Source organism: Ochotona curzoniae, unplaced genomic scaffold (assembly GCF_017591425.1).
Source record: "Ochotona curzoniae isolate NIBS_2020 unplaced genomic scaffold, NIBS_Ocur_1.0 scaffold_461, whole genome shotgun sequence".
Taxonomy (NCBI): Eukaryota; Metazoa; Chordata; class Mammalia; order Lagomorpha; family Ochotonidae; genus Ochotona; species Ochotona curzoniae.
In genome coordinates, this window is record NW_024467120.1 from 5,296,319 (window position 1) to 5,317,116 (window position 20,798).

General features: G+C 43.1%; 1 protein-coding gene across 1 annotated transcript in view; it reads left to right on the forward strand.

Moving 5' to 3' along the window:
* Positions 1-20,798, forward strand: part of RNF144B (ring finger protein 144B) — an 84,434-nt gene that overhangs the window by 53,586 nt on the left and 10,050 nt on the right. Inside the window, exons 4-5 of the mRNA XM_040967615.1 lie at positions 6,269-6,329; positions 19,177-19,381. Coding sequence (XP_040823549.1) covers positions 6,269-6,329; positions 19,177-19,381 — 266 coding nt within the window. The remainder of the gene's footprint in view (positions 1-6,268; positions 6,330-19,176; positions 19,382-20,798) is intronic.

Below are 20,798 nucleotides of genomic sequence, written 5' to 3' on the forward strand. Positions count from 1 at the left end.
TGCCTTTACTTTTGCAAGTCACGGACCTCAGGGTTGCCAAAACCTCAGCAGGTCATATGAGCCAGTGATTAATTCCATCTCCAGATGTACTGATGTGTTGAAGTCTATGTTTTTGAAAGCAATTGTAGCAGAAGTTTGCTTAATTTTTATTTTTAATTTTTATTTAAGAAGCATGGACACAAGGGAAAAGACGGAGGGATTACAGAGCCACTTTCTGTCTGCTGGTTCACTTCCCAGATGCTTCCAGAAGCTGAGCTCAGCTGGGCCTGGAGTCAGGAAATAGGAACATCCATATATGCCCTGTGGGTGACAGGGGTCCTTCAGCCTTCCCCGCGGCCTCCTAGGGTCTTCAAAGCAGGAAGCTCACGTTAGCAGCGGAGCCTGAAATTGAACATAGCCACATTGATTGGAAGACCCAGGAAATCTTAACACCTACATCCAGAAAAATCTGATGGCTTAAAAGGCCACAGCTGCAGCACACATTTGAAACAGCAGATAAAAACCTACTTGGAACCCACGCTCCCATGTTGGTGTCCCTGGATTTGAGTTCCAGTGGAGCTTCTGATCCCAACCTCCTGCTAACCCTGGGGGTAGCAAGCGATGACTTCAGTAGTTAGGTCACTGCTGTCCATGTGGGAGATCCAGATGGAGTTTCCGGCTCTTGTTTTCTGCCCAGCTCTTGTGTGCACTTGGAGAGTGAACCAGTGGATGGGAACTCACTGTCTCTCCCTCTTCTATCTTTTTCTCCCTTTCAAATAAAGTAAGTTACCAAAAAAGAAAAAAAAAAAGTGCTAAAGGGCAAGACCTAAGTGAAATCTTGTCTTCTGATGTGGCTTTGCAGATTCTGATGAGCAATACTTAATGAAGTCTGAGCTTTAATCACTTTGTTTTAATCACTTCATTTTTTTTAACCCTGAATTAACTTTCTAACTAGGAAACATATGTATGATATTGAGCAACGGTTCTTATGGGAACATATATCACTCTTTGCATGAATGATTTTGCAATAAGCAGGTTCTATACCTGCTCTCTTTCTTTTTCTTTTTTTATTTTAAAATTTGTTTTTGTAGGATTGATGTTAATGTAGGTTAGTGTTAATATAGTTTAGTGTTAATGTAGGCAGCGATTCTTGTTCAAACATCATGGTCATAGTTAATATTAATTTAAAAAGGATTTTCTCCTTTGTGTGTTTTTTCTCCAATCTGTGTTAGAGATACCCAGTTAACTGTCAGGTCTAGCTGCTGCTACACCCCATCTGTAGGCATGCTCTTACTTCCTGAATGTGGCCCTGCTCTGGTGGAAACGAAAGCCACAGCCTTCCAGCAGATGGGGAACCAGATACTTAATAAGGATCCCCAGCTCCATTTTTACCAGTCTTTATTTTTTAAAGACTAGATTTATTTATTTGAAATGCGGAGTTAAAGAGAGAGAGAGCGCGCGCGAGAGCACACTGTCTTCCAACCGTAGTTTACTCCACAGATGCCTGCAACAGCTGGGGCTCAGTCCAGGTCTCCCACGTGGTGGCAGGCATCCCATCACTTGAGCCATCACTGCTGCTTCCCAGGTATATGTCAGCAGGGAGCTGGAATTGGGAACCCAGTGGTGGAAATTGAATGCAGGCACTCTGACTAATGGATATGGGCATCGTAATGGCTGGCAGAAATGCTCATCTCCGTAGTGAATTCTTTTGGACAAGAATTGTCAATATGTATCAAAATTAGTCAGCAAACATATGATCAGAAGTAGGAGTTGACATAGTCTCAGATTGTCTTCCTATAGGAAATTCTTAAAATTGTCTGTTGCTCGGGCATCTGTTTTAACTTTAAGTTGGACTGTCTCATCCTGGAAGCAAAGCTCTGCCACCCTTGAGGCAGCTTCCCGTTCCTTAGGGTGGCTTCTGGTGACTGCCTTCCTGTACAGCTCGCCGTATCCATTGGGCTGGCCCTGCTGACTCTCACGTGCACCATAGCTTGTGTAGATGATGCTACGATGACTCGATGTGACCCCATAGAATCACACATGGTTGATTTAGACCCACCATTAAAAATCCTCTTAGAATTCTGTTTGGCTAATGCTCTGGACTCTACAAAGACTTTGTCCCTTGGTGTCCCCTGCCTATGCACTCTACCTTCTGGGTGTGACCTCCAGGGATGCTATACAGTGCCCAGAGCCTCTAAGTAGTAAAATCTTTATTTCTAGTAAAATTTTATTTCTTGTGTCTCTCCTAATCATTGCAGGGGTACTCGTAAATTAAAGATCCTCAATTAACATACTACCTACCGCTATCAGATTTGGTTCCCAACATTGGGGAGACTTGGCAGATATTACCTGTGCCAACTGCAAAAGTGAACCCCATTGGGCCCGGCGCGGTGGCGCAAGTGGTTAAAGGTCCTCGCCTTGCACGCCCGGGATCCCACATGGGCGCCGGTTCTAATCCCGGCAGCCCCGCTTCCCTTCCAGCTCCCTGCCTGTGGCCTGGGAAAGCAGTCGAGGACAGCCCAAAGCTTTGGGACCCTGCACCCGCGTGGGAGACCCGGAAGAGGCTCCTGGCTTCGGATCGGCATAGTATCGCCCGTTGCGCTCACTTGGGGAGTGAATCATCAGACGAAAGATCTTCCTCTCTGTCTCTCCTCTCTGTATATCCGCCTTTCCAATGAAAAAATAATAAAAATAAATCTTTAAAAAAAAAAGTGAACCCCATTGGTCATAAGACATGTTGTTCCCAAGCACCTCCTGATAGTCCCCAGATCACACGTGTGATGTTCTGGCCCAAAATGTACACTTTCACTGTAATCATATGAGTACATCAAAAGTACATCAGACAAATCCAAACTGAGGTATTTTATATAAACAGCTGGCTTGGACTCTTCAAAAATGTCAAGGTCATGAAAGGCAAAGATAAACTGGAAACTGTCACGGATAGGAAAAGGCCAAGGAGACATACATGCAAAGTGTAACTTGAATGTGGTTTTGGATTTAATATGACAAAGGCACAACTAGTGGAATTTGCGTAAGACCTACTGTGGATTGTTCAGTTGTATTGAGTCAGTATGAATTTGGTTGTTTCCCTAATTGACAGTGGTTATATGAGGGGACTTTGAAAAGCTCATGAGTAATTGGAATTAAAAGGTAAATGCAGTGGGAAAATTTTAAAAACAAGCCAGGCTTCTATTACAACTGCTTTTAAAAATTAGAGAAACAGATCAAACATAGATTTCAACACATCAGTACATCTGGAGATGGAACTAATCACTGGCTCATATGACCTGCTGAGGTTTTGGCAACCCTGAGGTCCATGACTTGCAAAAGTAAAGACAGGAGAAACTGTACTTGCCTGCAAAACAAATGTCTTATCACACAAGTACAGAAACCAAGAAGGTTCTCCATACCCTACCCCCCCACACCCAGAAGAGAAGAACTGCTCTTCCCACAGAGAGGACAGTCACCTGCATATCCACCCCTTCACCTGAGTGCGACAGACCAGCCACGTCTCCTTTCCTTCACTCGAGACATCAACCCCTGATGGAGCCAAGCAAGAGGGCATCACGCTGTGACATGCAGGACAGGGCCCCTGTGCCAGTGAAGGGTGGGAGGGAACTGAATCCCTGGGCCAGTGACCTTCCCGGGTGCCTGCAGACAGCTGCCCGGGCTGTCCTTTGGTCATGTACACCGTGCGGACACCTCAGTGCACTGTGCACCCAAGGTCATGGCCTCCTATCATCCCCTGACTTCCTCCCTCAAGTCATGTGAGGGTGTCTCAGAGTGCTCACTGAAATTTAAAAAGAAGTTTATTCTGGTGCAGAAAAATATTTGAAATCCCTGCATGGATTTTTCATTGTTTGTAATGTCTTTTAATTTTTGAAGACATCTCAAATAAGATAGTATCATTACGGGTGATTGGGGGAAATGGAACTTAGGAACACTATATAAATGTTGCAAGTTTTCATGAATCTAAAGTTCCACAGACAGAAGTGTGACTTTTGAATGATATTTTCAATTTTTTTTTCTTGCTGGAAAGAAGACACGAGACATTTCTGTTTCATCTCTTATTATTCTCTGGGGTTGTTAGTTTAGGAGTGCTGTTGTTCAAAAAATCGTCTGGAGCCCTTTTATCTGCCTCTTTATTGAGGCTTCCAATAATCGTGCTAATATGAGGTGAGCTTTATGGTAGCAGAAATAGTACTCTTCAAAATCAGCTCATGTGCCATCACCATGGTCCCCTGGGCCCAGATGGTATCCCCATGAAATGTATCTTTCACATTTAAACTTGAACATCTATGTCTACTGTGGATGACTTCAGACCACGTCAATATCTGTCATTTTTCTCATTACCATTTCATCTGTGACTAAGATATCTCCTGTTGCCCCTGACTTGTAAATTGCATTTGCTTACTGGTGTGTAAACTGCTTCTTAAGAAATTAGCAAATACAAGGGACTGACTTTGAAAGTTCTAGAGAAGGTTCTTCCTAGCCCTCAGCCTGTTTTGGATGGAGAGAGGAAAGTGGCATAGAAAGCTAGCTCACAGAATCCAAGAACTCTGAGAGCTTTGGTGGAGGGAGTGTTGCCAAAATCAGCTCATGTGACATCACCATGGCCCCTGGGCCCACATGGCATCATCCCCTCCTCACTTGGACCTCAGCGTCATAATAGCATCAGGTTGTTCTGCACTCACAGTGTGTCCATTGCGAAGGCAGGAACTGAGCTCTCATTTCTTAATGCCACCCCTTCGATTCTCTTGCCTGCACCATTTATCTCCAACTCTGAATTTTGTTTGTGATATCTTTTTGGGGGGTAGCATTATGACAAATGAACAGTGTTGGCTTTCAATCAAAGTCTAATCCATAATTGTAAAAAGAACTATGTTAAAATATCCATAACATGAAACTGACCTTAATTTGTTATGATTGTTAAGGTACTGGATGAAAATACGACCTCATCTTCCCAACTGGAGAAAGAAAATTTTGGGAAAAAAAAATGCATAATGAAATCGAACTTGTTTCAGTATATTTTACTTGGAATGGGAAGATAAAACTTTTTTGTTTTATGGGCTTCATACCGTCTAGCTGATAGTTGAATCATTTATCAAGTAAAATTAGTGAGGTTACTTCTGTAACAGGGATGATTAGATTTTGACTGTGTTCTTAAATGCGTTATATGTATATTTTAAATTTGTTTATTTTGTAATACAGCCGCATAGGCTCAGGGATATTATTACAATAGTATAGTCCATCACAGTCAGAAGTCCATCGTCTTGCTGATTGTGTCCTGACATTGTAAGGAAAGACAATGGCAGGAAGTCCAGCATCCTATGATCAAGGTAGATTTAACAGTCTCAGGGGGGTCCATCTTTTGGTTGAGAGTAGAGATGCATACTGCGATGTGTCTTCACTTCTCAATATGATAGCCTCTTCTATGTGTTCGGTGCAATTTTAGCTACATGATGTTCTTGAGTTTTCTCAAAATAGATTTCCTTTTATGAGTTGTCAGACCTTCTGTTTGGATATGTTTTATGTCTATCTCCTCACCCCACTACCAAAAATAATAGTAGTAGTTTAGAGATGGAATTGTCAAGGCTAAGGCTGTATTCTTATCCCCCAGCCAAGTATCTCTGAGGCTAATGGCAAATCCTTTGATTTTTCCCAGTTATAAATCTTTTAAACAACGTCACTGTACCTACATCTTGACGTCAGTGGAATTAATATTTTTAGAATGCCAGCTTAAGAGCAGTCAGCTTTTCTGGCATCTGCCTGTGAAATGCAATTTAAAAGTGATTGATCTGAAATGCCATTTGGTTGACTGTGAGTCATTGCTGTTTACTGATAAACCTTTGGTTCATGTAACCATCGTAACAGAAAATGGGCAACAAGAAATGGGTAGGGTGCTTGTTTCTGTCAAGGTAACTGAAGGCTCCATGAAGTGGCTGTTGTCAAAGAAATTATTTTTTATATTATTCAGGAGATACAATCTCCTGGCCAACAAATGCAGTTTTCATTAGCCCTGAGATGCTATCTGGTCTCAGAAGGCAGTGTCCCAACGACACAATGCAGACAGTGGCTGTTTTAAGTCTTGAACAGTAATCCCTAGCCATACGGTTGTTTGGAGACTGGCTGCACGCGTTACTGCATCCACAGCGTAGTGCGAAGAAGTTTGCAAACAGCTGAGATACAGAGCGTAGATTAAACCAAGCGGGGAAGAGCAGTCCCAGAGGCTGCTGACTCAGGACATGCGGTGACTGAACTTTCATCTTTTCAACATCTCTGTTTTCAGATTGCCTGCTTGGTGCCCGTGGATCAGTTTCAGCTTTATCAGCGGTTAAAATTTGAACGAGGTATGTGCTCTTTTCTTGTCCCGATGGTGAATGTGGTCTCACATGTGTCTTCCTTACACCAGCCCACAGGGAGGATGAAGGCAGTTGCGGGCTGTCAGCGGGGTTGCAAGGGGGACCCAGAATGGGAAAAACTGTAATTGCAACATAAAATTTCAACTCTCAACTGCGGCCACAAAAAAACAAAAAAAGTGCAGACTATCAAGAAATAGGACTTCCCACATGTTAGTGGTTTTGTTTTAAATTTGGCTCCTGTTAAGAAAGGTTTTGCAAAAGCCAGAGCATAGATTGTCACTGGATATGGAATCAGAACCGGGGAAGATTTATTTTATTTTTACTTTTGATTTTTTATTTCTATGTCTATTTCTAAACTTACGTATTCGGAAGAGAGGAAGAGGGGTGGAGGAGGAGACAGATCGCTTGACCTTCAATTGCTGGATTACTTCCCCAATAGACAGAACAGCTGGAGCAGGGCCAGGCTGGAGCTAGGATCCCAGTGCTTCCTCTGGGTCTCCCACGTGGGTGCAGGGGCCCAAGCACTTGTGCCATCTTCACCTGCCCTTCCAGGCACATGAGCAGGGAGCCTAATCGGAAGTGGAGCAGCCGAGTCTTCAACTAGCACTCAGATGAATAGCTGATACACCAGGCGGAGACTCAACTGGTTAAGCCACCACACTGACCGCAAATTGTAGGTTTAAAGGGTGAAGACAGAGTCTCATGCCTCTATCTGTGTGACTTCTGAGCTGATTTGAGAAAGTAAATGGTGGTGGCAGTTTATATTGGGTTTATCTGGGGTCTTCCTAACCCAGTCACATGTACTGATAGGTTGAGCATGGTTAGAATACTTACTGATTGAATGTGATGGCTGAGGATGCTCACCATGGTATGCTTACCATTCTTTCATTTTATCCCAATCTCCTCCATCCTAATTCAGTTGTAGTTGGAACATGGACAGTCCGAGCATTCTGTCGGTGCCTGGGAGCAGGTGCCATGCTCTGAGGATCCTGACCCCAAGAGCTAGGTTGGGTTTCTAGGTTTCTTCTTCCCTGGTGAGATGTGACTCCTCAAGGTTGTCAGGCCATGAAGTGACCAGGACTCAGTTTATTTATAGGATTTCCTCTCCAGTGACAGCTAGCTGCTCCCTGAGCACCCACTCTTTCTTACTGTTTACCCTGTGAGAGGCATAATTATCTCAAATGCCTTTTGATAAGTAGACACGTTTTATCGTGAATCATGCCAGGAATTAAAACATTGGCATGAGTTGGTTTTCCTTGATAAATTCACAGTTTGGGTTTATGTTTAAATCAGTGGCAGAGAACCACGCTGCCATTGTAAGTTCTACCACTTACTCAGATGCGTGACCGTGGACAAAAAGGCTTAAAATCTCTGTCATTGTGTTTTGACATCTGTAACATGGGGACAGTAGTCATCTGATGTCATCAAGTTGTAGTAAGGCCTAAAGGGATTAATACAAGTAAGGATTTCCTATGAGGGCTTTCTGTGTCTCATTATTACAAATACTGACTGTGGTTGGAACTAAAAATATTTGTAAATTAAAAGAAGCATTTTTACATGAAGATCTACTCAATCGTTTTGCCCTATTTCCCCGTGTTTTTCCAAGGTGAGATGAAGATAGCGTTCTTAGAGAATAGCCACCTGTGGAAATAGGTATTGCGGTTGCCAGGGAGACGAGAACGCTTGTGGTTCATTGGCTGCATCTGTCCTCACAGTTGAGCGAGCTTCGTGGTGGTGAGGTCTGCAGGGAAAGTCTTGACCCAGAGTAGCACTGTGTCCCCGGGAGCACTTTGCCTTGTGGCTGGGGCGTTCTTGATGTCTCTGCAGCGTGCACACTTCCTCCTGACTGGTTCCTTTCTGTGTAGTGTGACCAAGTCGGGCAGGCCTCAGAGCCCGCCCTCTCCCAAACAGTGCTGCCTTCAACTGCTTCACATCCATCGGTTGTATTTACACAGAGGACTGGATTTTCCTCAGAGCTTCAAGACCGATGCCCCGATGCCCCGATGCCCCGATGCCCCGTGGGAGCTGATTTGATTGTTTTGTAATTGAAGAAACCGAAAGCTGCGCAGGTTGAGACCCACCTAGGATCACTTAGACCAGGATCTATTCATTCTTCCTTATCTGTGAAAGATGTAAACTTCTGTCCCTTTTTATTGTGATTAAGTATGTCCCATAAAATTGCCATTTTAGCGATTTTCAAGTGTACAGCTCAATTATGTTCATACAGTTGTGCGGCTCTCGTCTCTGTCTGCTTCTAAAACTCGTTACCTTAGAGGGAAATTTTCTCATCCCCAGCCCCCGATAACTGCTCATTTAGTTTTTAGTTGTAATGTATTTGCCCATTCTAGATATTTCTCTGTGTGTGTGTGTGTGTGTGTGTGTGTGTGTTTTAGGATTTTTTAAAAAATTCTTTATTTTATGACACTGTTTAACAGGCATTGGTCTAGATATTTCAAAAAGTGGAATCATGCAGCATTTGTTCTTTGGGGTCTGTCCTTGTTTTTACTTAATAGTTTCAAGATCCATCCGTTATGTAGCATGAATCTCACTTGTAGCGGAGCCTCACTTGTTTTGGCTGAGTATCTGCCAAAACATATCCTCTATATTGCAAAGAAGCTTGTGTTAATTCTATCTAATGATTGCTTTGGACATTGAGGTACAAGAATCTGAGTTCTTGCTTTTGGTTATTTTGGGGGTATATACCAAGGAGTGGAATTGCTGAACTGTACAACACTGTATCATAAATGTGTTTAGTTGGAAAGGATTGGAGTATGCTGAATTTGGTTGCCATTTGCTTGAGTCCTTCATTTTATAAAGAAGAAATTTGAAGCCCAGAAATACTTCGAGCCTTGGCTGTTCTGGAAGGCAATTTGTAATCATGTAGTTCATTCTTTATAAAGAATTATTGACAAAAAAGTATTCCAAGGAAGGAGTGAGTTTAAGAAAGTACACATGATGGAATTGACTGATTTGGGACAGCCTTTATCCAAAACATGTGCCTCATTTTTGTATAATAGCCTTCCTAGCTATTCCCAAAGTCAAGACTTTTACCATTTGGGTTCTTTTGACTTTTACCATTTGGGTTCATTTTATTTTGTGAGAATATATTGTAGGGAGCTACTTGTAAGGGGATTTGGGGTGTACTAAATGCTGATATTGTTAATGATTAAATGACTGAGCAGCTGAAGGGATTCTCATTGGCTGGGCTATGAAACGTAGCTGTAATGATTGTGGCTGTTCTAGACAAACTGGAATGAGATGAGATGAAACCCTGTTGTTCTAGTTATAAAAAATATCCTTGTCTGTATCCAGTGCTCATTGCCTACCAACTTATTTTTAGTCTTCAGTTTGCTGTCCCCTGCTTTATGTCACATGCTTGATTAACTTGCCTTTTGTGCCTTTCTTTATCGGATTCGTTATGAAGAGAAGCAAGTTTGAATAGGATCATGTAGAAACGATCAAGCCCTTCTCACAAAGAGGGGCACTTGACCTTGGTGGCGGTTCTAGCCACTCCCCTCTGCCCGCCATTTTTCCATTCGTGACTGCTCTCTTGCCCCCGTCCCTTCCTGTATTGGGCTTCCTAGACGAACAAAGAAAAGGGAATGCTGGCATGTTCCTGTGGGTGATCTTTCACCTTCTCCTGTCCCTAAACCACATGCCTGGTGGTGGTCGCTGGGGTTTTGTTGTCTGTTATTTCCAGAACCTACTTTTTCAGAGTACTTTCTTTGAAAATTGGAATGAGACCACCCTGCTCTAGCTCTTCTCCCTTTTCCTGGGTTTTATGAGCCTGTTTTACTTCCTGTAATGGCAGGTTACCTCACTTCCTGGGTACATTACTGCGTCAGTTATTGGCTATTTGGAGGTGGAGGTGAGAAGCCAAAAGATTAAAGTGGCAAGTTGTTCTTCACAAAGAGAAAGTAGAGTAGGAGTGCACATTTGGTGTTGAGATGAAGACATCGGTTGTGTTGCCTGCATGCCATATCATAGTGCCTAGATTTGAATTCCAGGTCCACTTCCAGTTCCAGCTTCTTGCTAATGGGCACCCTGGTGAGCAGGTGATGGCTCCAATGGTTGGGACCCTGCCCAGCCCTGGCTATTGTGAACATTTGAGGAGTTGAACCAACAGATTTTTTTCTTTGTCTAGTTCTCTGTCTCTGCCTTTCAAATATGTACTTAAATGAAGTAAAAGAGGAATTTGTTTCGTCATTGTCCATCCACTGTATTCCCTCATACGTTCGATATGCATTTTTATGCACTGAGTATTCCATAACCATATGCTTCTTCAAGCTGTGATTCTATTTGCCTTTGAAAGCACATTTACTCAGTCTGCCTGATAAGCTTTCTTTATACGATTTACTTCTTCCTTTGAACAGTGGAGAGACAGACAAGAGCTCCTACCTACTGGTACGTTTGCCAGTTACGGTGCATATAGATGAAACTGGCCAAATCTGGGAGCTGGGAACTTGGTTTGTTTCTTCCTTGTGGGTTGCCAGAACCCAAGTACTTAAACTCTCCCCTTCTGCCCCACAAAGTGCATATTAACAGGAAGTTGAATCAGGAGCCAAGCTTGAACTCCAACCTAAGCACTCTGATTTGGGATGTAGGCATCTTAAGTGGAATTTAACATTGATTTATTCTTGCTTCAAAGTCAGAGTTGCATAGCAGTGGGATGGAGACAGAGCGAGACCTTCCATCTGTTGGTTCATTCCCCAAATGGCTGCAATAGTCAGAACTGAGTGGATTTGAAGCCAGAAGTCAGGAGCTTCTTCTGGGTCTCCCATGTGCGTGTAGGGACCCAAGGCCTTGGACTAGCCTCCCCTGTTCTCCCAGGCCATTAGCAGAGAGCTGGATCAGAAATGGGGCGACTGGGGCACAAACTGGTGCCCGTCTGGGATGCTGGCACTGGAGGTGGAAGATAAGCCTGTTATGCCACTGTGCTGGCTCCTTCACTGATTTAAAGACTCATCCTCGCAGCCTCGCCGTCTTCACATGTGGATGTTGCTTCTTGACTTCTGTCCTTGATGAAAATGCTCCCACACTGCCTGCTGTATCTGATCGTCAAGGTGTCATTTCCTCAGTGTTCCCTGTCCAGTTATTTTGTTTCTTGCAGTGTTTCCCCCTTAAAAAAAAGCCTATGATGCTTAATGAGTTTATCATCTGCTCAGTTTTAATTTTAATTCCTATCTCTCATTAGTCATCTTCCTTTTCATAGTCTCCGATCACAAGCCCATTTTTTATAGAGTGTGTGTGTGTGCATGTTTGCTTTTTTAGCCTACTTTTTGGTGTTTTGTGGTAACTGTATGACTAAGTCCAGGGTTTCCTTCCTAAGCTGTGCTTTTTTGCGATAACACTTTTTCCTCGGCGTAAGCTTCCTGTTTGCCAGGCGATTGTCTCTTGTTGATCACTTGCAAGTACAAAATAGTCATGACTAGATGTTTTAAAGTATCTGTGAGATAAAACTTTCACTGAGCGGCAGGTGAAGTTTCCGAAAAGGACTCAGGTAAATGTTGACCTCTTCCTGTGTGGGCTTTTTCATCTAAAAAATGGAAATAATCATGGAGTCATCATTCTACAGTTATTGTAAAGAATGAATAAATGGGGTCTGGTGCAGTAGCCAAGCAGCTAAAGTCCTTGCCTTGCATGTGCCAGGATCCCATGTGGGGACCGTTTCTAATCCCAACAGCCCCGCTTCCCATCCAGTTCCCTGCTTGTGGCCTGGGAAAGCAATGGAGGACAGCCCAAAGCCTTGGGACCCTGCACCTGCATGGGAGACCCAGAAGAACTCCTGGTTCCTGTCTTCAGATCAGCTCAGCTCTGGCTGTTGCGGTTACTTGAGGAGTGAACCAGTAGATGGAAAATCTTTCTGTCTCTCCTCTTCTCTGTATATCTTCCTTTCCAATAAAAAATAATAAATACATTTTAAAAAGAATAAGTAAATATTATGACTAAGTAAATATTATGCATTTGGTCATAGAGTGAACATCGTAAGTTACTATTGTCATTTAAAAAATTGTTGTTATATATAATTACCACCATTGAATTTTACCTTTTCCATTGTTTTCTAAAAAGAGCCAAGGATATTACACAATCTTGATCATCCCTTGGACTGTGTATGTAAAACAATAATATCCTATTTGTTTCCTTTTCATCATCAGTCAAATATTTTTTATTTTTATTTTTTTAAAGATTGATTGATTTATTTGAAAGGGAGAGTTCCAGAGAGAGAGGGAGGAAGAGACAGAGAGAGAGAGAGACCATGTAAGTGCTGGTTACTCCCACAAGGGCTGGGGCTGGGCCAAACTGAAGCCAGGAGCCAGGAACTTCATCTGGATTTCCCACATGAGTGCAGGGGCCCAAGGACTTGGACCATTCCCTGCTGCTTTTCCCGGGCCATTAGCAGGGGGCTGGATGGGAAGCACTTCTGTGGGTCACGAAGGAAGAGCATCACATTACATCATCTCAAAGGATTTTTTTCGAAGTCTGAAATTCTGTGGATCTCTTCAGCTGCCTGGAGCTCACTGTCTCTGGCTACTTCCGTCTGGCTGCATTTACTGTGGCAGATGTTAGTTCTGATCAGTTCAGTTTAATTGCATTTTCATGATCTGCAGACGACCTTTGTTCTTTGAGAGATCGGAAAACAAATTAACTTGGCCGTAATTAAAAATTCAATGGGTCATAAAAGTTAAAACAGTTTGATTTATTCCCACAGATAATTCATTTAGCTTGGTGTCATTGTGTTTCCCGTAATCATAAAAATTTGTAGGATTTTGTTTTTTTTTGGCAGTTTTCACCTCATTCATGTTAGTTGAGAGGATATATATCAGAGTGAAAAGAAGACCCTACAGATTTGATGCAAATGGTGTCGGAGGAACCTCGCTGGTCTTTGCTCAGTTTTCAACAGAATCCATTTGACATCCATTTGATACACACCTGGTCCTTACAACTCACAGCTATCTAAATTCTCCAGAATGTTTCTATTTTTAAAATTTTATTTTTTTGTTAGTTTTTTTTTTTTTTTTTTAAATTCAAGAGACAGAGAAAGAGTGAGACTGAGAACTCCCTTAAGCTCAGAGCAGGAATAAGCCTAGATTCTGTTTGGAAGATGGTGAAGAGGCCTTTGTGATGGAGGCAAGTGAGTAGAGAGCCTCAGGGCTTAATTGGAAGTATCACTCAAGAGCCTGATCACATAGATTGTAGTGAGACCTAAGTCACTGGATAAGTTATTTGATGTGACTTCCATCGTTAGAAAATTGGTCTGGCTGCTGTAGAAAGAGTTGATCCTAGTGGGATGACATGGTATCAGAGCAATCTGATAGAAGGCTGTTGTGGCACTCGAACCCAAGAGGACTTCTGGAAAATATCTTCATTATTTCCTTTAGAAGCAACACTTTGTAAGGTTTTATGTTGGCTGTACGTAAAGTTCTATGTTTTGTAAAGTTCACATCTTTTCGTAGTTGAGATGCTCTGGTAGAGGTGGGTAGGGATTTTTGGTCTAATGTGGGTCCTACCTTGCAGCCCACACCCACACTGGGACTAAGACTGGGTGATTTCAGTGTACATGCGCCTTGTTGATGAGCACACTAGAAGAGAGAAAACAACAGATCCCAATGCAAAGCATTTAAGATCGTATTATAAATCATTTGTTGGCACTAAGTTGCATTTAGGCTTTTTGAAAAACCCAGAAATTTACCGCTTCAAATCAATAATGGGCATCCCACAGCTCTATCAAGAAAGTTGCTAAAAAGAAAATAAGAAGCCACCTTTCCTACAATTGAAAGTCTATGTCCCCGATGAATGAAGAGCAACAATGAACACGATGCTGATTCTGTGACTCTCCTGCCACCCCCCCACCCCCCAGTTAAGACAAGCCAATATAAAAGTGAGGCTGTATTTATTTTTATTGGGAAGGCAGATTTACAGAGAGAAGGAGTGACAGAAAGAAAGATCTTTAATTCATTGATTCCCTTTCCAAATGTGGCTGCAACAGCTGGAGCTGAGCTGATCTGAAGCCAGGAGCCCCACATGGGTGCAGGGTGCCAAGCCTTTGAGCCATCCTCCACTGCTTTCCCACGCCACAAGCAGGGAGCTGGATGGGAAGTGGAGGAGCTGGGACATGAACTGACACTCAGAGGGGATGCTGGGACTTGCAGGCAGAGGATTAGCCGATTGAGCCATCATATGGACCCCTCTAGCAGCAGGTTCTTTAAGAAATGACTAGATTCAGACTTGGTGAAGGAGGAGGTTTTTAGGGGAAAGAAAAAGCATAGAACGAGAATTATATATATGAGAAGAATGTGAAACAAAAGGAAAATCTGAGTATGTCTCAATGTTAATGAAAAGTAATTGACTTTCCAGAGGACAGTTTGCTTCCAGAGTTACTTTCTCAGCTGTTGCTCATATATGCCATATTGAAAACAAATGATTAAAAAATGGTAGCTGTGCCTTTTGAAAATATTGAAGTGTACAAGTAATTATAAAGTAAATCTGCCTGCTTCCCTCGTCCCTACCTGTTACCTAAGGATAACTGTTGCCTTTGATCATCTGAAAACATTACAAATTATTTCTCTTTATGCAGATTTTGATAAGAATGATTCTATACGTATGCGATCGTATAAATATACTCCTTTTGCCATCCACTTTTTTTCACTGCATATATTTTAGATGTCTTTTCCTGTTGCCATATTGATACATCATTTTTTTAAAGCTGCACAGTGTTTAACTTTGTGGGTGGGCGTTTGTTTGCTCACATGCAGAAAAATCTTATAAATCTGGCTCAGTGTAAGAACGTTAAAAAGAAAACTTAAGGGGCAGCAGCGTGGCTCCGCAAGCTCATCCTCCCCGTGTGGTCCCAACCTGCCCTGTGGACACCTGGAGCAGTTCCTGGCTCCCAGCCTCAGTTTGCCTCCGCTCTAGCCATTTCAACCTTTCCAAAAAGATGGGAGGTCTCTCTCCCTCTGTGTCTCCTTCTTTTTGTACAACTCCGTCTTTCAAGTAAAAAATAAAGAGATACTTGGGGAGAAAAGAAGAGGGAATGTAGACAGAGCAAACGTTTGCTGTAGCAGGTGAGCTGGGGACACGTGGATTCTGGATCAGCAAGCCTGTTGTTGAAGCTTGGCTCTGCTTTGGATCCCAGCTGCTTGTCAGTGTGTCAGGCTACGGCTTGCGTGTTTGTGTCTCGCCCATCCATACGGGAGATTTGAATGGAGTTTCCCACTCGCAGGGTCAGCCTGGGCCAGCCCTGGCTATTGTGAGCATCGGGAGAGAGAAGCAATAGGCAGAACATGTCTGTCTACAAACAAATACCTAAATGCATAAAAGTTTTAAAGAATGTTTTAAACGATTTATTTCAAAGAGTTATAGGGATGGCGAGAGACAAATTTTCAATCCACTGGTTCACTACCCAGGTGGCCACAATGGCCAGGTCTGAGCCAGGCAGAGGCCCGGGACCCAGAGCTTCTTTCCTTCCTCTGGGTCCTCCGTGTAGGCAGCGAGGGCCAAGCATCTGGGTCATTTCCAATGCTTTCTCCAGGCCATTAGCAGGGAGTTGGATCAGCATTGGATCAACCAGAAAGTAAACTGGCACCCACACAAGTTGCTGGCATTGCAGGCAGTGGCTTGGCCTGTTTTGCCACAATGCCAGCCCCAAAAGTATGTGCAGTTTTATGTGACACAAGAAGGGTTAGTACAAGATTGCAAATGTAACCTTATTTTGTATGTGCTTCATGCATGGAATGGCAAGATCATTGATTTGGAAAAAACTTTGAAGATCCTCTTGTATGTGACATATTAATCCCCTTGATATGAACTTTGCTGCTTGAAAGAAAACAGCTTCGGTTTGAATGGCCTGACCAGCAGTGTCTTCAATAGCAAGGGCTTTTCCACGAGTCCTTTAGCTTTCCTTCAGAGTTCCTGGACTGTTGGGGTTGAATTCAGGCAGGCTGGCAGAATGTCATTCTTCCCATGGATGCCCAGGGGTGAACTTCCCCTTGCTTCCCATTGGTCAGAATCATGTCACGTGGCCAGAGCTTTAGCTGCATGGGATTCTGGGAAAGCAGGTCTTGGAATATTTAGACTGTAGTGATTGCCAGGTATCATCAGCATGGGGAGCTGAGAGAAGTTGGGACAGAGGTTGAGTAGATGCTCTACAAACTGATGACAGTAACCAGCCAATTTCATTTTAGATTGAGTCCAAATCTCTCCCCCTAGTGACTCCATATGGGTCATAATTGAGCTTTCTATTTAAGCCATCCCAAAGAAAAATTTTTAAGATTTATTATTATTTTTTATTTATTTGAGAGGCACAAAGAGAGAGAGAGAGAGAGACACACACACACACACACACACACACACACAGACACACAGCGAGAACTTCTATTCCTTACTTCACTTTCCTAATGGCCAGAATAGCCAGAACTGGGTCAGACCAAAGCCAGGAGCCAGGGGCTTCTTCCTGGTCTCCCACGTGGGCAAAGGGCTCTAAACACCTGGGCTGTCCTCGGCTGCTTTCCCAGAAAACACTAGCAGGGAGCTGAATTGGAAGTGGAGCATTTGGGTCTTGAACCAGGACGTATCTGGGATGGTGGTGCTGCAGGCAGTGTCTTAATGGGCTATGCCATAGCATTGGCCCCAGAACAGTTTCTAATGCAGAAAATATGTAGAAAGCTGTAAAGTATTTTTTTCTTCCCATTTCTCTATACACCTTTGTATGGTCCTTTATGGCGTGTCATCTTGGTGAAAAATACTGTTTACTGTGACCCAGACTCCACCCTGCTATGTGTAGTAAGCTGACTGTGAACCACAGCTGCACGTTGCACACTGAGATCCTGTCTAGCAATTCCTCCAAATTCACAATCATTCCTGTATTGATTGTTTCTTCTGTTGTGCCACTATGGTTGCCTGAGAGCAACAGGTCCGAAACTCTCCCCAGTAATTCTAATTGACTCGAGTCACGAGGACCAGTGGCTTTGTAGCTTTTCATCCCTTTTGATAACTAGGGATGTTACAATTTTTTTAAAAAGATTTATTTATTTTTATTGGAAAGTCAGATATACAGAGAGGAGGAGGTACAGAGAGAAATACATTTCTTCCATCTGCTGGTTCATTCCCCAAGCAGCCACAATGGCCAGAGCTGCACCGATCTGAAGCCAGGAGGCGGGAGCTTCTCCTGGGTCTGCACATGGGTGCAGGGTCCCAAGGCTTTGGGCTGTCCTTAACTGCTTTCCCAGGCCACAAGCAGGGAGCTGGGTAGGAAGTTGGGCAGCCGGGATACAAAGCGGCACCCATATGGGATCCCAGCGTGTGCAAGGCGAGGAATTTATCCTGGGATGTTACAAATTTTAACCACAGGGCCCAGCATGATAGCCTATTGGCCAAATCCTTGCCTTGCACTGAAGTTGACTAAAGTTTTAGGGATCATGGAGGGGTCATCGCTCGTGGAGTCACAGGATTTTGAGTCCTAAGATTTTGCCTTCTTGTATGTTTGTGTCAAGGGCCCATCATTTTCTGTCCCCAGTCTCCACAATTATTAGGTAGCATACTTAAGTATGCTATTTCTTCGATAGAAACTTTTAAGGAGAGAGCCCATTACCTAATATTCTGAGTCAGATATAAAAGGAGACAATGTTTACTATAGAATTCTCCCCTCTAACTCCCAACAATGAATTTGTAAAATTAGTAACTTTAAAAACTTGTGGCTAAAGTTCTCACCTTGCATGCACCAGGATCCCATATGGGTGCTGGTTGATGTCCTGGCCGCGCCATTTCCTTTCCAGCCCCCTGCTTGTGGCCTGAGAAAGCAATGAAGGATGACCTAAGGTCTTGGATCCCTGCATCCACGTGGGAGACCCAGAAGAAGCTCATGGTTCCTGTATTGAGACTGACTCAGCTCTGACTGTGGAAGCCATTTTGGAAGTGAACCAACAGATGGAAGATTTCTCTCTTTCTCTCTCTGTAACTCTAGCTATCAAGTAAATAAATAAATCTTAAAAAAAAAAAAAAAGAAGCTTGTCCTTACATAGTATCTTGATTTCCTTTATGCATCACTCTTTGGTTGTTTACCTTCTTCATGTAAATATCTAGGAATCAGGAATCATGGGAGGTTTAAAACTAGAATCTAAAGCTAGAATCTAAAGCTAGAGTTTGAAATTTGCAAAATACATTGGATCAATTGTTGTTGAACAGAACATAGAAAACTAAGTAAGATTTCTAAGATTTCAATAGCTAGCTGCCCACTGTCCACTCTCGTCTTCCTTCCTGATGTCATTTGGACCTACCACATGATAGATCTGGCCAGTTATAATTTGATGGTCTGTGAAAGGCCTCACACCTTGTTTTTAGAACACATGGATCTTTTACAAATTAACTGTCACTAGATATTGACAGGGTAGTAGGCTTCCCAAACTGGTGGGTAATTTGGCTTCTTGGCTAAGCCACATCAGATGTGGTGTGCTCCCTAACTTATGTGGTTGTCTCTCAACTTCTTGTTATACAGTTAAAGAAATCCATTTCAATTTTTGTGTCAATTTTCTTCAAAGAGAGATCCCAAACAATTGCAGAAGAGGTCTAAGTTTTTTGGGTTTTTTTTTTTTTTCACCCATTTTGGCTGCTTCTTGCCTGTTCGTTAAAGCAGTGGTGATCTATTCTTGTAGTACCTGCTCTGAGAAAGTGGCAGGACTGAGTAACCTTGTGGACTGTAGATTCAGATCCATTCTACAATGATCATTATCCATGATTGTATTGTGCTTCCATTCGTGCTCATCTATACAAGAGAATAAATGAGGAGGTAGGAAGTCCCAAACTGAAATGACAGACCACATTTTCTTTCTTTATGCTCCAGAAGTTCACTTGGACCCCTACCGGACATGGTGCCCTGTTGCAGACTGTCAGACTGTATGCCCTGTAGCATCCAGTGACCCAGATCAGCCTGTGCTGGTGGAATGCCCTTCCTGCCATCTGAAATTCTGCTCATGTTGCAAGGATGCTTGGCATGCAGATGTTGCCTGTAGAGACAGTCAACCTGTTGTCCTGCCAGCAGAGCATGGGTAAGAAAGTGAATTTTGTCTCTTTTCTTTGTCACTAGTGTGCTTAGAAACCCAGCATGTGTCGCTTGGGGAAGGAGTTGCCCTGTGGTGGTGCTTGGAGATGGTAAGTGGAGAAGTGTGTCAGAATCAGTAAGTTGCTAACAAAGCATTACTAAAAAAAAAATGCATTTCTAAAAGGGATCTTAGTTATTAATATAGCCCCAGGAGAATCTTTCATATAATATTATAGAAGTTTTGCCTGTTCTTCAGGTAGGGAAATTCCATGTTCCACTGGCTCCTCAGCAGAAAGTTATGGCTTGTTCATAGCTATTTATATAGGCCTGCAACTATTGGTACCTCAGAGTCCATGAAAAATGGAATTAAAAGGTAAGTATTCTGGTGTGAGAAATATGCATATCTTTATTTATGAAAGTGTGCATAGTTTTGTCATAATATACATTCTGCACACATGTTTTGAATACTGTTCCAATGCATGGATTTCAGCCTTTTTTTTTTTGGTTCCCAAATACATTAATTCCCTTTCCCCAAGAATTTTAGACATATTTTTTATTTTGTTTTTCCTGTTTGCAAAATGAGACCTGAATTAATTTTCTTCCTTGACTAAATTGCCATCCCGTGAGGTGTGCTCGTCATAGCAAAAGAAACTAGTGTGCTGCATAAGAAAAAGAGGCTTTGATACCAAGGAGAGGTTTCCCTGTTGTTGTCTGTGCTCTGGAATGCTGGGGCCAAGGCCATGAATTCCTTATGAAAAGAAGCAATTAAACCTGTGTCTTTCAGTACCCAGAGTTTGTGCTGCAGCAGCAGCAGCAGCAGGGTCAAGAGCGAGGGAACTTTATGTTCAGTCCCTTGCTTTGCTTTAGGCTGTGGCTGTCCTGCCTCAGCAGGAACAGAATTCCAATGTCTCGGTCCAGTTGGCCTGTAAGAGTATAGAGCAATCTTCAGAAATAGTGATGCTACCCGGCTAGGAGGCTGTTCGTGAATCTCTCTCCAAGTGGAAAGAACAGGAGGTCTGATACACACAGGGGGCCTGCACCCCCTTAGCCGGGTCCAAGCCAGGGCTTTTGGCGTTTTCACTGCCACAGCAGTCGGCTTCCTGGGAGTCAGAGCGGAACATGCAGAACTCGGAGAGGAGCTGCATTCTGACATTGGCCTCTGGTGTCTGAGTGTCCTCATGTAATTCATTCAGCTTCTGTAGGTCATTTGGTTTTCTCATTGGGAAGGAAAAAATAATGGATTGAAATAGATGTTGTTGGGCACGGTGTGGTAGCCTAGCGGCTGAAGTCCTTGCATTGCATGCGCCAGGATCCCGTATAGGCGCTGGTTCATATCCTGGCAGCCCCGTTTCTCATCCAGCTCCCTGCTTGTGGCCTGAGAAAGCAGTCAAGGACGGCCCAAAATCTTAGGACCCTGCACCAAT